The 18,160-nt window shown below is 42.5% G+C and overlaps 1 protein-coding gene across 1 annotated transcript; it reads left to right on the top strand.

Moving 5' to 3' along the window:
• Window positions 1–157: 157 nt before the first annotated feature.
• LOC104953930 (armadillo repeat protein deleted in velo-cardio-facial syndrome homolog) lies at window positions 158–17,368 on the top strand (the record flags this gene model as incomplete). Its single annotated transcript, XM_010780976.1, has 4 exons — window positions 158–316; window positions 2,266–2,286; window positions 10,631–11,277; window positions 16,863–17,368. Coding segments are annotated over 4 exons (1,333 nt in total), but the record flags the coding sequence as incomplete, so codon positions are not given.
• Window positions 17,369–18,160: the final 792 nt, after the last annotated feature.

Here is an 18,160-nt window from a genome sequence, read left to right as displayed (position 1 = left end):
CATGTTGATGTAGAAGAGACATGGAGAAGAGGGGACACATGTTGATGTAGAAGAGACATGAACAAGTGGATTTTGCACAATAGGGGACCTTTAACAACTCAATCGATTCATACCTCCTGAATGCTCAACTCCATCTCTTTCCTCCCGGTGTGTTCAGGAGCAGAGCCCCAGCAACGCCACATCCCTGGCGATGATGCAGGAGCCCCAGGAGGTGGTGGAGGAGACGGTCACCATCGAGGAGGACCCCGGCACCCCCACCTCCCACGTCTCCGTGGTCACCTCCGATGACGGCACTACACGGCGCACAGAAACAAAGGTAAGAAGGAAGCTACGTCATAGACTATATGATCAGAATCAGAATCAGGTTTATTACCAGGTAGGTTTACACGTACGAGGAATTTGACTTGGTGTCGTGGTGCATAAAAACAAGGATTAAAGACACAGGTGGAGAACTAGAAAAATATTTAAAATAATTTAAAAAATATATAGTCAAATATAACAGTATTTACATCGCAATGGAATGAAATAGAGGAATACAATATGGAATACAAATCAGCTGTAATGCAAAATGAACGCACACAATGTACACAATATCTGTTTTCTTTGTTTTTATTACTGCCAAATTTTATTCCATTCTATCTCTATTAATGCTGTCAAAATTATCGCGTTAACGGCGGTAATACATTTTTGTAATTAATTGCATTAAAATATTTAACGCATTTAACGCATGTGCAGAATGGCTAGAAACGGTTTTGAAAACTTGTCACGTAGTGATCGTCTTCTCAATAGAACATCTTTGATAATGTCTTCTGGCCAATCAGAATCAAGATAACGGCGTGGTGTTGTTACAGGAAGTCCTGACGGAGAATACTTTAGCTGTAGTACATCTCTATATACATCGATACAACATTACGTGTTGATAGAAATCAACACGCAATGAAATAAGACCCCACGGTTTGATGATTGATAGGTGTGTGGGCTGTCCACATACATACTGTATGTTAAATGGATATATCCGCCTTCTTTCATTTTTTCTTTCCATTCCAACAACAATATACATAAAGAAATGTCATATTTTGGACATAGTTCGAATGGTGATTAATCATGATTAATTCATTTTTAAGCTGTGATTAATCTGATTAAAAATGTTAATCGTTTGACAGCCCTAATTTCTATATAAACACTGCTATATTTTACATTATTTTTAATATTTTTGTATGTTATTTTTTATGTATGCACCACGACACCAAGTCAAATTCCTCGTACTTGTAAACCTACCTGGTAATAAACCTGTTTCTGATTCTGATTCTGAAGAGTGATAGAAAAAGGTATTTATTGACCAAGTTTCTTTTTGTGACCAACTTTCTATTGTTATTTAGTTGCAGAATTTAAACGATAAAACTAAAAGCAAGAGAAAAAATAAGAAAAATGTCATATTTTTAAACTGAATTGCCATTGAGTCCTCTCCTTATACCAGTACAACAAGGTGTGCAATTATATTTACTTATACTTAATAACCTCTAGTGTTTCTCCTTTAGCTCGTTAACAGAAGCGTTTGACAGCTCTGAGATTAGTACGTCATGGAAGGAATATATCCATCGCTTGATAAATATATTATGTGGGGTTTCCATCATATTACAAACATATTTTTAAACCAGGGAAAAGCATCCTTTTCTGATGGTTTAATACGTTGAGAGAGGAGTCATCGTTCAGCAATACAATGTTTGGGAGACATGGAATCTGAATCATCTCAGATACAATGTCAATCACTTATTTTGTCCAACTTTGAGTGTTGTTAGATGCTGTTCAAAAAGCTGTTTTTGTAGCGCTACTTAGCAATAGAATAAAAAAAAAAATAGCTATAAAAGTGATTAATATAATCTCCTGCTGATTTTGCATCTGCTTCCCACTATCACACCTGAGCAGGACTCCTCGGAGCGGTGGCATTGTTGTGGCAAACAGATGCCATTGAGCTCGTAGCTGCAAAACCCTCCAAATCCCCTTTGATCCATTTCAATATTGCTTCAAATTATGGTTATGGATTAGCGCTTCCAAACAACACGGTACCGTACCTCCTCTCCCAGACTTCCTCAAGAACTCCGAATCCCATAATCCTCCAGCCCAAGGTGGTCTCATCTCCCTCTCACGGCTTCATTGATTTGATTATTGTGTTTTTATGACCCCGCTCCTCTGGTGTTTCTTTGCTTCTTAAAAGCTCTTTTGTTGATTTCGTCCTCTACTGTGTTTTGTTTGTTTTTCTATAAGGATGTCTCCTCTAACGTGAAGGTGAGTAGACTCTCATACCAGTATAGCTTTTTCCCACCAACGCCACCATTTTAATGTGCAGCAGTGTGCACCACAGTCCTGCTTCACCCCCAGCCAAATAATGCTCCAGTCTACTCTCTACAATACACCGCTTGTTGCTTTTACCTTGCGGGACGAGAGCCATTCTCTATTCTGTTTTTAATATTTCTTTTGCATGGCCCTCTGTTTCTCTCTTTTTTTATTTCTCTCTTCTGAATTCTGTCTTACAACATCCCTCATTGACATTCAACTAGGTACAAAATACCACTTCTCAGAACTAATAACTAAATGTCCCCATACAGAATAATCAGAAATCTAAAAGGTTTTCAGTAGGTAACTGTAATCTTTCAATTAAATCCACTTAAAGGACCCACTATAAATAAGTCTCAGAATGATGTGTTTGCCAGCTGTAGCCTCGTGACAGCTTGGTCTTTATTTTTGAAATGTATTAACTACCAATTTTCTCGAACATTTGCTCCTCCAAGTAATTTTCCACCACTTTGAAGACCCGAGTACTGACAAATAATTTAAGTGGCATCAGTTATTTGCAATTGCTGGAACCACAATGTCTTCTTCTTGGTGTCAGGTTGATATTTTGAACAATTTCAGGTGTTTACAGCGTGTTTTGGAAGTATGCATTTCACTTCTAAGTCTGAATTCTTCCCTCTATATACACGGGGAAGGATTCCCACCAGAATCCAAGACAGATTTTCATTTGAAAGACATGAATGAGATGGGGCTTCCTTTTTTCCTCAACATTTTGCTCCTGATTTGGATGTAAACGTCTGCACCGTTAACTCCCGTAAGCTGTATGCTTCCAGTGAGTTGGAGAGCGCTGTGTGTGGAGCTCTTACTCTAGGGACTGTGAAACTGTAATTAAAAAGCCTGGACTAATCCCTCATCAGGGAGGGCCCATTGCCCTCCAGCCTGTTTACTGTGAAGTGGGTTGGCCACACACACTCGCACATGATTTCATGCATTCATATGAAGGTAGACCTTCTTAGGGATAAAGCACTCGGCAGTCAGACAACACACTAATCAAGGAGCTTTGCTGCTGAGGAAGGAAAGAGGAAGGACGTGCCTTTTAAAGGGCCGGGAGGAGGATCTCTGGAAGTCACTTTGAGGAGAAAAGCAGATTAATGCTCAGGGTGAACTTCTAGCAGCCGGCGTATAAATGTGACGGCAAATAGATCCTGAACGAGCCGAGAGTTTACCCAAAGCAACCCTCTCCTTGTCTCCCTCACTTTTTTTGTCCCCATCTCTCTGACTTACTTTCATGTGTAGTTTTCCACCCTCTCTCCGTTTCTATCTCTCCACTCATCTCGCAGCAACTCGCAGTTTTATTTATGTGCTTATCTGTTCTTTTGAACCAAAGTCTTGCCATACTGCCTAATGCTAACACACTCCTTTCCCTTGATGGTTATCCCCCATCTCACTGCTGCAAGATGAAACACAGAACCCATCTTCCTGATTTGCAGGCAAAAAAAGTTTTTTCTACTCTGATTTAGTGTCAGCAACATTACGAGTTGGAGTACTGAGAAAGGAACAGACAGAGTTGTTGAATATGAGAGCAAAAGGAGTGTGTTTGTGCAGGGGGTCAGATTCAGTTTCTACACACATATTCAATTAATGCAGGATTTTTTCATTTGCAATTGGAAAACAACTATGAACTAGGGATGGGAATTTGAAAGCAAATGTATATTCGAATATTCGACCCCCCAAAAAACGGTTAACCGATTAACCGACATGTACATATCCTATAAAAAAAAAAAAAAATGTGGGAAAAAAATTAACAAGATTTTTTTTTAATTAAATTAAATTTTGAAAAATAAATAAATACACTTTCAAATAAGTATAGAAACCAAGTCGAATTAGTCAAATGTATTGAACTGGTGATCATAGTTTGAACAGTTGACAGCTATAGGCCTACAGCTTTCATGCTTAAAACATAACTTGGTTTTCTGATGGATTTGGACATAAACGCGAGTGAAGTATAACCGGACGTGAGACAGACATCAGCACCTGCAGCTCTGCCCGCTGTGAGGGACCGGTGAGCGGAGCAAAACACACCTTTAGACCTAACACATTTAGCTATGGCACTGTCGTATACATTGAATTATTCCATTTGATAATATGTAATCAACTTAGGCACCCCTTCCAAAAAAAATTACAATAAAAAATATTAATTTCTCATATTCTCATATTCGAATACCTGAATAATTTCGAATATTCGATTAATCGTTCCCATCCCTATTACGAACAGCCTTTCAATTTCAGATTAACTGCTGGCTGTTTTCAATCAATTCAACTCATTGTGAATTGGCCCTGGACCCTGAATGAATGTACGAGCTAAATTAGATCCACGTTCGTCCTTCTGTCCCAGCCTGCCATGCTTTCCCTTGGCCATCATCCAGCCCTTTCTCCCAGCTGGCAGCCGCTCTGAATGCAACACCGCTCATGTTGAAGGAAGAGCTCAGTTGGACCAGTGAAAGATACATTCCTCTCCCTTCCCTCTGGATATGAGCTAATGGGAGTTGAGGCAGACCACACAAACAAATAAAGCACTTTCACTACCGTGCACACGCCGGGGAGCCGACTTTGAATAGGTAGAGGTTTGTTTAAAAGGTACAGCTGTTGAGGTGCTACTGTTGAATGGAACAGACCGAAGAACAGACACCTTTTTCTACTCAGAGAACAGACTCTCTCGGCTTCAATAAGCAGTCTTTAAAATATTGTTAAAAATATATCTTAATTATTTACTTAGTGAAAGTACTAATACCACACTGGAAAAATACTACATTTCAGGTAAATGTACTGCATCGAGAATGGTACATAAGTAAAGTATTGAAGTATGATTAGGAAAATGTACTAAAGTATTTGGAGTAAAAGTAATCATTGTAGGAAAAACTCAAAAATATTTTACAACAAAATCAGCCAAAGCTCGAACTGTAAAATATTTTTGAACATAACACTTCTTAACAAAATTGCTGCCATTTTCTTTTCTGTTAACCCATTAATTGTTTTAGATACTTACATTAATGTTGGATTGTTTAATACCGAAAAGTTAAAATAAATGTAGTGGAGCAAATAATACATACTTGGCTTCCAAAATGTAGCAGGGTAGAAGTATAAAGTACTATCAAATGAAAATACTACCTCAAATTTGTACAGTTCAGTTCCTGAATGAATGTACTTAGTTACTTTTCACCACTGTATGTAGCAAAGTATTGTACAAGTTATTCTCAAACCATGTGCATTAAAGCAACAGGTTGGAAGTACGTGTGTGCAAAATTAAATCTAATGCAGTTTACTGAGAGCTCTACCCACCCGTTCCTTTAAATATAGGTGACCAAAGTGGTCAAAACCATCACCCGTCGCACCTACCACCCAGTCCTGGTGACTGACAGCTTGTCAGTGGAGTCCAGACCTGGCACCCGGACCCCCACCCCGGTCTCCAACTCCACCCCCACCCCAACGGAGACAGAGCCAGTAATGGACGCCTCGCCCTGCGTGATGTTTGCTGTGTTCCCCCCTCACCCCCCTGCCTCCTCCCTGTTCCTCTAACACAGGGGTGTCCAAATGTTTTTCACCGAGGGCCACATACAGAAAAATATACAAAGGGCTGGGCCACTCACTAGAGGTATACTGCCTCATAAGTTAAGTTATAAGTTAGCAAAATCAATCAAATGTAGGTAAATTACTTGTTACTTGAATATGCTTTAAGAAAACAAACAGCCTACATCACAGCTCTCCAGAGGGTTTCCTTTATTTTGTTAGCAGCTCATTCCTTAAAACAGAAGCTTCATATTTCTTATAATAAGAGGAAATTTGTTTTAAATTGATATTTCCAACAAATCTAAGTTGATAAGAAGCTTTTTTATTTTGAAACATTGGGCTTATTAACACATGAATATTACATTACATTACATGTCACTTGTTCAATACTGTGGGCAATCCCCACAGGAGCAATTTGGGGTGAAGTGTCTCAGGGACACAACGACATGCTGACTGCAGTGGGACTCGAACTTGCTACTCCCTGATTCGATATTCAGCGCACTATCCACTGAGCCACAGCCTCCCTGCTGTGTACTACTGTATAATATCTGTTTTCATATATATATATTTACGAAGTACAAGACAAGCACAAGTTTCATTTGAGTCCCATACTGCATTATACTTTTTGGATTAGCTGAGGGCCGATTCAAAATGCACTGCGGGCCGCATTTGGCCCCCTGGCCGTAGTTTGGACACCCCTGCTCTAACATCATGTTTTAAAGAGCCCTACATACTTTCCAGCAGTGTGGAGAAAATTACTTGCGCAGATGCTCTTCAGATGAGGCTGAAATAAATCACAGGCCACACTATCACAGGTTGCTTATAGAAATCTAAATGACTACCTCATTTTCTCCCCACCGTGTCCATTTGAGCTCTCAATAAAGTGCATGCCGCAGAGGTTGTGAAACCCCTTTAGGAGCTGTAAAGTGGACAGTTTGACGCCTGCTGCCTTTCCCTCCATTTTTAATAGCTTGGTAAAAAGTGTGTATCAGTGGTTGTCTAAAAAAAAAAATTCAGTACAGCCTCTCCATGCATACACATTTAGAGTATATGTTCCCATCCTCTCACTCTGCCATCTGAGCAATTCTCTTTTAGCCCTGTTTACCCCTTCTTCAGCATATTTTATACATCCCGTTTTTAAAAGCAGGTCCCTCGCCTCCCTTGCTTTCCCCAGTTTAACGCCTTGTGAACTTGAGCCTTCATCAAAGAGTGTTTGAAAACTGTGTGATGGCTCCCTTCGCTGCCCTTGCAAATCGCCTAAAAAGCTGTGTTGGTACAAAACATCTGGGCATGTCAAGGCTGGGAAGCTGTATATCTAACCATGCTCTTCTTTTGGTTCAAACGTGGATAAAATAAAAATATGAAGAAGAATAAGAGTTGATAAAATTGTGTGCCCTTGTGAAGCTCCTGTATATCTCTCAGGGTGTTTTCTATGTGTACTTTACTCAAGCTTTATTCAGATTAAAAACAATCCTGGCAAAAACAGGCAGCAGCATAGTTACAGTCAACACATGAAAAACCAGAACAGAGAACATATCACAGTCACAATCAGAAACATCAACAAATCATCTACAGACAAACAGAGTTGCCTGCTTCTCGGTCATAAAGAAGCGCTTTGAAACTATCAAGAGAGACCAGTTTCAGCTTATATTGCAGCTGGTTCAAAGCAAGTTGAGCAGCTTAAAGCCCGCGTCACACTGTCCCGAAGTTGACACCCGATGGACACACGAATATGGAATTGTGAATTTCGCACGAAGATGGCCCCGAACCACACACGAAGGCAACATTTACATTACATTTGAGACATACAACTGCAACGAAAGTAACAAAAACAATTATGTTAAAGTATTATGATACTGTACTGATATTTTCAGACTTTGTTCTTTGCTTTATCCGTCTTTATATGTAGAAGATATTAAGTTTTCTCTATGTTGTTTCCATAGCAACAACAACTTCCTGTCAACTCGCCTTCAAAATAATATATATTATATCCTTTTCAGTTTCACAGAACACAAATTGGGTTATTTACATGATCTGTTTACATGATTTTGTTGTGCAATAAAACAACCAGATGGACACACGATAAAGGAAATGTTCAAATTCGGCTCTGATCGTAGCAACATCGGGCCATTCGTGAGGGCATCTTAAGCCATCGTATGACCGCCGGTGGAGTTTCTCAGGCTCTGGCAGCAACTTCGTGAGCGGTGGTAAAATCTTTGGCATGCCAAACAATGTGCCGAAGGACCTTGCGAAGGTTCATTTTCGTGTTGAATTCGTTTGTCAATGTTGCCCTTCGTAAGGCCATCGTGAGGGCATCTTGTTATCATCGGTGCCATCGGGCATTCGCCCCGATCAGAGTGAGGGCGAATGCCCGATTGGCACCGATGATAACACGAAGATGACACGTTTTGAAAAGATGCCCTCACGAGTGCCTTACGAAGTTGCCGCTCACAAAGTTGCTGCCGGAGTGAGAAACTCCACCGGTGGTCATACGATGGCTTAAGATGCCCTCACGAATGGCCCGAAGTTGTTACGATCAGAGCCGAATTTGAACATTTCCTTTATCGTGTGTCCATCTGGTGTCAATTTCGGGACAGTGTGACGCGGGCTTAACTAAATGCCCTTTTCCCAGCTCAGTGTGGACTTTTGGGACTGGTAGTAAGAACAAGTCCTCAGAGCGAAGCCAATGAGATCCCGTTCTTTACTGATGGATATACAGTTGCAGATGAGGTGAAAGAACACCAAGAGCAGCTTTATAAATAAGGATCTGCCAATGGTTCAGTCTAGGGATGGTCAGGGCAGACCAACCATCCCAAAGATAGATATGTGTAATGAATCTGGTGGATGATATCCAATATGATTAGGCATGCAGAAGATGCATTCATATAAACAACATCAACACAGACATAAAAGTTGCAGTGGCAAGTCTCTTTTTGGCTTCAGTAGAAAAACAAGACTTGCTTCTAAAGTATAAACCCTAATTTTATCCTTCATTTAAGGAATATCAAATGCAAATGAAGTCGACATGTTTTTTTATGAATTAAATGCATTATGCGCATGTAATTGCTTCATCCTAGATATGACTTCCAGTCCTTTTGAGGCCAAGAGTTAGCATTAGATCCATGCTATGAAGACCAGTTTGTTTTCTTACCACTGTGGATCAAGTAGATGAAAGGGAGCTTGTTATCCCAAGGTCATCCATATGCTTCGGCTAATGTGCTTTATTTATAACTGTGCAAAGCCAAGGCATCAGAAACAAACGTACATTGCTTTGTAATTACTCTGAACATGGAAATGAAGCTTGGCGATCCTGAAATAGTCTTTTTGATATAGCTCAGAAGGCCAGTGAACATTTCTATTTGTTCCTACCAAGTTAATGAGGATGTTGAACAACATGTTGTTTGTGCTTTTGCTTCTCTGTGGCGAAGGTTAATGCGTTGTTGGGGTTCCTCGATATCATTACATGCCTTTGCCTGTCACTGATTAAAATCTAAATTACATCGTGGATGGGAAAACAAAGAAAGCATATCACAATTAAGAGAGCTTGTGTTGGAAATTAAACCCATCAGATGTGGAATGAGTCTTTTTCTTCCTTTCCCCGAGAAATTGAAATGGCAATCTACGCTCATCAAGTGAACCTCTCTGCGACAACCTCGTCAGGCACGACATGAAATTGCATCGGACCTGCAGCCCTGACGATTAATTTTCATAAACCTCATTAATTTGAAGAGGAATTTATAGCCGTCGACAAAATAGCCAATTATCGGCCACAGCAGAATTCACTGGGCAGCAAATTGGTTTCTGTACGGGTGGAGAGAGCAGGGAAGGAAGGGGAAGCTGTGTGTGATTCTCCAGTCATCGTCTCAGAGGAAGAAGAGGGAACAGAGTTATGTAGCTATAGCATGACGTGAGCGTGAGATATGGATACATGCAGGGATGGCAGTCACAGTGTGATGCTACGTTGTTCCCGTCAAGGACTATTGGAGATGTAGCTCTTTAAGATGGCTCAGTTACAGAACAACCTAGGACACTACCAAGACAGTGTATATGCAATATTTTCAGTTATGACTTGGCTGACACTATTTGCAGTTATACCACATGTACCGACTTAATCCACTTTATAATTAGAGGTAACACCAATTGGTTACACAGGCCTTGCAACTGGATATTTGTCAGTTAGTATCTACTGAACCTCCGCTACAATGGAGGTTCCTCTCTCAGCACATCCACTAAGTGTTTTTGTTAGAGGAATTATAATTATGCGTTGGTGTTCAGAAAATGATTCCTAACTAGCTTCAGAGTCATAAACATCTATGACACTACAATGGTCCATGAAACTTGCAGACAAGGTACAAAATTAGCACCGTTCGCCAGCCAAATGCAGGTAAAATATGCAATTGGCTAGTTTGTTTTCATTACTTACCGGCCAAATCTCATAATAGAATCTTAAACTTCACTTGCAATTTTGCTTATTGACTTAACATCTATTTTTCACCCTGTTCCCCAAAACAAAAGAGAAACTAACCCCCAAGTTTGATTGAGTTAACATACATGGATGAAGTTTCCTCTGCATAATGTCCAAAATGAAACGCATGCACAAATAGCTTTTTTTCCAATGTATCCAGGTTGTTTGTCTTCCTCTTTCACCGAGTGGCTAACTAACACAATGTCCTCCACAGAGGCAAATATCTCTGTTTAATGGACAGCATGAGGTTTGCTTTAACACCATCTTGCCACACTGTCTGACAGCTGTATCTGGTTCTCTTTGCAGGTGACTAAGATGGTGAAGACGGTGACCACCCGAACAGTGCGCCAGGTGCCGCTGGGCCCCGACGGCCTGCCCCTCCCCGAGGGCTCGTCCCCGCTGGGCAGCTACACCGACTCCATCGACCGGCGCTACATGAAGAACGGAGGTGACCGCTTCATCACGCCTCAAGCATCCTCCACCCTGACGCGCTCCTACAACAACTCCTACAACGACTCATACGGCGAGGCGCCCGAGAGCCAGTACGTCCGCCACTACGGGCTGCACGATGGCTACGCCGATCTGACGGAGAACTACGGCAGCCTTTCACGTGGGGTCAACTTCCGGCCGCCTCGCTACCCCTACATGCCCAACAGCTACCGGCCGGAGAACAGCTACACCCTGCCCATTCGCAAGGATGACTACGGCCACGTGGCGCAGCCCCAGGTGCCCATGGGCAGCAGCACCGTGGATCTGAACCGCTCGCAGCCCGAACGCTTCCAGGCCGAGCCGTACGGCCTAGAGGACGATCGCCGCAGCCTTCCCCCTGAAGAGGAGGAGCCGTACGAGCTGGAGCCGGACTACTCCACCGCCAACCGTCGTACGGGCACCCTGCAGGGGCCCAACCGGGGTCGCACCCACCGGGAACCTCTGCGTGATGGGCCCAGAATCAGGTGAGGATACAGTGCAATAATCAAGAGAGAGCAGAGGTGTTTAAAGTTTGTGTGGGGTTTTGTGGGGCCTGTTTAGCGTTTAATAGAGTGAGATACTTGAGATTCAAGAATCAAAGGTTTTACGGTACAAACTGGGATTAATCGATGAGGACCGTATGTGTGTGTGTGTGTGTGTGTGTAGTATTCAAACCGCAACAGGGACTGAGCAGAGTAGAGTTTTTTTTAGATATGAGTAGATTAGAAGCCGATTAGTAGGCATGCACTCACTGGCTAGGTTTAAAGACCCCTGCCTTGACGCGCATGAGGAGTAAAGCATATGATCAGATTCTGTCTTTACACACTTTTGACTTAAAAACACAATATCTCTCTCAAACACACAAACAAGCACTCAAAAAACCATCTTACACTACAATGGACCGTGATACAGATATTACACAGATGAAAAGTAGTTTTTTAATCAGTACCAAAACCACCCAGATGGTACTGATGGATTCAGCCTACATCCAAGATGTAATGGTTTTGTGAAGGTGCATACAGTAAACACGTTATTCCTTTTAATATTGGACAGTGAGTTCTTGTTCGTATGCATGAGCGGAGGCTTGCCTGACATGAGAGGAGATCACCCTGTTAGGATGAGAGGGAATAACAAACACTTTCCTGCTCGCGCCCATAAAAATAACGACAACACACCAAGTAAACAGATGTCATTTCTCCTTGAGCAACTTGCTTGTGAAAGAGAGCGGAGAACAACGCGTCTTTGATTGCCATTTTCCTGTAAATGGATACCGAACAAGTGTTTGTGTCAGAGTTAAAGAGGCGGGAATGATTTTCAGACGTGAGGAGGGAGGTAAGGGAGGACAGAGGCAGAGGGGGAGGATTTTTTCAGGCATCTCTCAAAGCTTTTTTTACGCAAGCGTTTGTCAGGAGGAGTATAACCTCTGGCTCCAAACAAAAACATTTAAGCCTCCAACAATAACATCCCAGAATAGACTCTTGTCTCTTAATAGAGGCCCATACACATATCCATCCTCAAGTTAATTGCAGCAGGGGTTTGAAGTTGGGTTGGTGATAAGTGCTTTTCTTTTTGAGCAGTGATCTGTAGCAGATGGATGTTTTCTTTTTAATGTGAGATAAAAATGTTCGTGCTTGAGTCCATATCTAAAGGCATAGAGCTTAGAGGGTCAAGAGGCAGTGTGTGTGTGTGTGTGTGTGTGTGTGTGTGTGTGTGTGTGTGTGTGTGTGTGTGTGTGTGTGTGTGTGAGAGAGAGAGAGACAGTGTGTGTCCTCATGCCAGCATGATTAATAGCTGCTTTTGAACTCTGCCAGACTATAAGGGCGTCTTCAAGCCAATCTCTAATGGCTCATCTCTCCTTGGGCGACCCCCTCCCACCTGCAACCCGGGGTCACCTCTCTCTCTCTCACTCACACACACACACACACACACACACACACACACACACACACACACACACACACACACACACACACACACACACACACACACACACACACACCACCCTAATTGAGAGGATGGGGTGGTCTCATTCTAATCCAGTGGTGTCTATAGGGAACAGCCAGAGGAAGTGATCCCCCTCCCCCCTCTTACTCCATCCTGCCAAAAGGCTTTCACTGAGAGACGCTTCATTTTATATTCCCCCTCTGTCATGTTAGTAGAAACTTCCAAGCCACATCACTATGCTTTAATTGAATGAGAACAAGCTGTCGTGGCGGTGGATAATTCCATGAAAACAGCGGGAGAAATTAGAAAGCGACATGACACAAACACACAGGCTCTTGTGCATCATTAAACAATTATTGCCCATCGTTTAAAATGAGCAATCTGGAGCAGTCGGTGAAAAGCTCATAAACGCCGTGGAGATGTAATGTGTACATGTGAGATGCTAACGTCTTGCTAATGCTAAGAGGGTCAGATAAGGCTGTGATTGAAGGTTGATGAAAGTTACTGACAGAAAATGAAGGGAAGGAAGAATAGCTAGAATGTGACAAAGTCCAGAGGAATACAAAAGTTGAGGCAAGCAGGACCCAAATGCAGATAAACAGAAAATACCTTTATTTTAAGGCTACCGATACAGAGCTGAACTCTCTTCCCCGTGAACACAGTCCAACTACCACAAGGAACTCACAAAGACTAACAGAAAACACAGAACCTAAATGCACACAGGACTAATCAAACAAACAAGAGACAGGTGAGGAGGGAGGAGCAAACACAGGGGCACCAGGTGAACACAATCGGGTAATCAGGTAGGAGGGAAAACAGACAGAAAGCAACAGGCAAGACAGGGGGTGAACGCTTTTCAAAATAAAACAGGAAACCAAAGACAGAAAAAGACAAGACAAAACACAACACAGACAGATCGTGACAACATCTATCGTATCTTTTCTTCTATCCTTTGTGTCTTAGAAAAAAACAAGCGCACATCCTCAGACGAGCGCACAGATACGCAGAAATAGCCGGACGTTTAGCGGCTCCATTAACATGAGGAGATTGATCTGCTGTGATAAAGCTCGGAGCATCACGTCTGGTGGCAAAGAGCCCTTTCACATCCTTTGAATACGACCCTCCCCGTACACACAATGGCGCCAATTTAAATGCAAATCCTGACATTCCCATCACTCAGCCTCGCGACGCTTAACCAAAAAGCCCCGCCGCATCGGCACCGATCTAAACGAGCCACACTCTGAATCAGAAAACTGTACATCTCATCTGTGGGAACCATAGTGTGGCAGATAATGAGAGAGATACTTTATGAACGAGATGGCCGTTATGTATGCAGCTCAATATGAGAGATTGTGTACTGCCCTTTCTTCCGGAGGGTTATTCCTGCCTCCTTGGCTTGTCATGTCCAATATCCCGCAGCAATTGAACGCTAGGTGAAGCCCTCTGTATTGTGGGAGCGTGTGTTTTTATCGTCTACCCAAGGCAGCATTTTGCATCCACCAACACGTGCACACACATACTCGCGAATGTCCCTCTTTTTCCAAACCACAGAGCTGGAGCCGTCCCCCCTAAATGATGCTGTAATCAGTCTTGATTGGTCCCTCCTTTATTTCTGTGGCTACATGCTGCCTTTAAGAGGTTTGTGGCTCTCTAAAATGTTCCACAAAGCTGGAAAAATACTACTTTTAAAATAAACAGTGATGATACACTAGATCAGGGGTACTCAAACTTTTTTGTTAAAGGTCCACTTGTGAATCTTATACGAGGTCAATGGTCCGGATCAATGCCAGTAAAGACCCGGTGCGTCGGGGAACTCACGTAGCCTCAGAAAATAAAACCCTTTCTCTTTTCCTCCGTACCCAAATCTTTTAAAAACTGTTGAACAACGAGCGGATACAGATTTGCTGCCGATCTGACGTCAAATCGGCAGCGGACCCACAGAAAGTTGACTGACGTGTTTAGGACGTAATCTCGTCTTTGTTTACATTAGCAAGCCTCGCTAACACTCAGAGCTAACCTGTACTGGAGAGCACATGTGTTTAAAAAGCAGGAAATAAAAAAAGGAACTCACATTGTGATAAACCCGCAAGAGAAAAAGCATTTGAGCTCCAGACTGTTTTCAGAAATAATCCTTGATGTGGTTTAGAACAGAATGGCGTTTTATCACAATTCTTTTTTTTTTTGATTGTCCGGATTGATTTGCAGTTCGGTCCAGAGTTTGAGAAGCCCTGCACTTGATCCATTCTCGTTTGGGTTAAATGTTTCTTGTTTTTTGAGGAGGAACACCTCTTGGAGAAGACCACAGCTGTTCTAGAAATGTGACTCCCAACGCTTGTTCGGCAAAGTTTGCCATTCAGCTTCATGGTTCTTTGAACTTTATTCAACTGAGGTGGCGCCTCATTCTGTCTGGATTAATCCTCTTTCCATTCGACTTAATAGAGGATTTAATATCTTGTTACATTGCCCAGCAAGAGTTTTTCTCCCAGTTCATTTCATATTGATTTCCAGGCAGTAAAATGCCTACCATCAAAGTCAATATGTTCCTGCATGGTTTCTGCAACAGATGAATACACCAGAGCTGAGGCAAGTGGCATAGCCCCCCCCCACCTTCTCTCTTATCCCAACATGCCTGGGAAGAACTGTAAAAACACATAATTAACATAAAACTCATTAAAAATGTGAGCTTGGTTTCAAAATTCTTGCCAACCACCAGCATTGGCCACCATTTCTGTTGCACCACCAACCACCATACATCAAAGATGGTGAGAGGAGACCAGATGGATTATGTAATGAGAATAAACAAGTCTCAAACTGTGGGGTGGGCGGGGGGATGAACGCTGTGCATAACTACACAACCCTAATTAAATTCCTCCCACCATGTCCTAACTTTCCCCAACAAACATTCTCCCATCCCTTTACAAGACTTGTTCAAAACATTTTGTCTAATAAGTTTTTAAAGAATTGGTTAGCAACTTTTTTTGTAAAACGTGACTCCACGGACTGCTTCTTCGCTGTTGGTTAGAAATATTGTTGCTATGATTAAAGAGCTTTATTTATAACAAGTAACCTGTGTTGTTTTCAAGTAGCAGTTAATGATCTGTCATTTAAAATTGAGCGTCTAATTTCCCCCCATGTTCCCTTAGAGGATTTATGAGGATGCCTTTGGTGTAAAGAACCCTAGAGAGTGCAGATAATAGACATTTCCGAAATATAGATTTATTAAAGGGCATTGTTTGAAAACCAAGCAACCCCCCTCTTCCTCCCCCAGAGGACAACACTTATTTCCATCACAGGAATTGAGTAGAGCTCGAAGCAAACCTAACATAATTGATGCTAACGAGGCTAACGCTAGCAGGGAAGACCTAAAGACATGGTCATTTATATTTCAGCAACCAAATGCTAGTGTTGGCTGCTGTGAGCCCTGAGAGCCCCGGGGGCATCACAGAGGCTCGTAGTCTTCCCCGGGGGCACAGCACAGCTCTGTTCTGTGTTCCCTGGGGGGAAAACATTCAATCCCTTCTCTGCTCTTTATGGTGGCTTCCTAACAAAGAAAAGTTCACAAGACTTTCTTTAAAAGCTTTTTCTTTGGTGTTGCCTTTGTGTCTGTTTCTCCGTGAACTGCCTTTTTGGTTCCTATCGCTCAATCACTCTCTCTAGGACTTTTGTTGATGTCTGACGTGTGCTGCTACCACCTGCCAGCGAGGACAAATGTGACTAACCTGTTAATAACTCATCCAAGATTCAAGCTTTTGTTGTCATGTGTACATACAGTGGAGTTATGACAATGAAAATCTTAGGTCCCAGGCGCCTCCAAAAGTACAACACAATAAAACAGATCAAATACAATAGAAATAGTGCAAGAATATTCTATATACAAGTCATTGGAATCCAAACCGCATATCACCACCTTCCCTCCTTATCTCCATCACCCACTCCTTCTCACCTCTTCCTCACCCCATCCTCTCTTCCCCTCATTAGTCAGAGTTTCTCACCTCAGTTAGCTTCTTTCAAAGTCTTCCCCCCCGGCTGCCTAATTCCTCTCTCAGACAAATCTGTCTGAGTCACCCTCCATTTACCTCGTCTGTCTCCCTTGTCCTCACTGTCCTCTCTTCTTTTCTCCTTCCAGAGGGTACCCAGACGAAGCCATCGAGCCAGAGCTGATCGATGAGCGCCACCCCTACATCCACAGCATGTATTCAGCTCCTCTCGCCCTGCCGGAGAGGGGCAGCATGGCCAGTTTGGACCGCTTGGCAGGCCGGCGTTCCCCCTCCATCGACAGCATGCGTAAGGACCCGCGCTGGCGTGACCCCGACCTCACGGAGGTCATCGCCATGTTGGGCCACCCCATCGACCCGGTGAAGTCCAACGCTGCGGCCTACCTGCAGCACCTGTGTTACGAGAACGATAAGATAAAGAAGGACGTGCGTCAGCTGAAAGGGATTCCTGTCCTGGTGGGGCTTCTGGACCACCCCAAGTCTGAAGTCCACCGTAAGGCGTGTGGCGCCCTGCGCAACATCTCCTACGGAAAGGACAACGACAACAAGGTGGCCATCAAGATCTGCGACGGCATCCCGGGCCTCGTGCGCCTGCTGAGGAAGACCAACGACATGGAAGTTAGAGAGCTCATCACCGGTAAGAATACATATTCAATACTTCTGCTTAGAGTTTTGACATCTTCTAGATTGTTGCTTTTATTGCTTGTAAATTGTCTATTGTTTTTACTTGTACTAATTTGATGGTGTGTGAGCTTTTTTTGTGTTTGTTTTGTTTATTTGACGGTACAGCACTTTGATCTGGAGGTTTTAAAGTGCTTTATAAATAAAGCTGTATTTAATGTAATGAGGTTCAACCGAAGTAGACAAAGTGTTAATCAACATGGCTAAGTTCGTTTCCATATGGTTTCATATCGCCTTTTTAAATTCTTGTGCAGTCGATTTGGTGACATCAAGTAAAGTAATCGAAGCAGCTGATCCTTGTCTGACTTCTTGTCGAGCCACTTTAGAAACGAAAAGATGAAATGTGAGAGGAAATGGTACGGTAGATGTTGCACTGGAAAGCAATTACTGTTTATTATTTTTGAATACAAGACATGATCGTCATGTTCTGCTTTTACACATGAATCACGTCATTATGCTTGGCATTTTGCATACATTTTCCTTATTGTCTCCATGTCTGAAAATATTCTACTTGTATTGTGCCCTCATTTGTCAACCACATCAACTAGTTTCTTTGCAAAGCTTGCCTTAAAAACACTTTCATATTTTCCTTAAAACTAATTAAAAAAATTTTTTTTTTACAATTGGCTTGCCACAGGTAAAGATTCCTTTATTATGCAAAAAAACCACCTGCAAAGCGCTGTAAATGCCAAGCCTGTTGGCTGTCTTCTCCACTAACTGTAGAATTTCTCTCTGCCTAATTAGTCTC

The sequence above is a fragment of the Notothenia coriiceps genome, unplaced genomic scaffold (assembly GCF_000735185.1).
Source record: "Notothenia coriiceps isolate Sejong01 unplaced genomic scaffold, NC01 NC01_scaffold00022309, whole genome shotgun sequence".
NCBI classification, from domain to species: Eukaryota; Metazoa; Chordata; class Actinopteri; order Perciformes; family Nototheniidae; genus Notothenia; species Notothenia coriiceps.
Note: the sequence above shows the minus strand (reverse complement) of the source record. Positions and strands in the feature narration are given on the sequence as shown.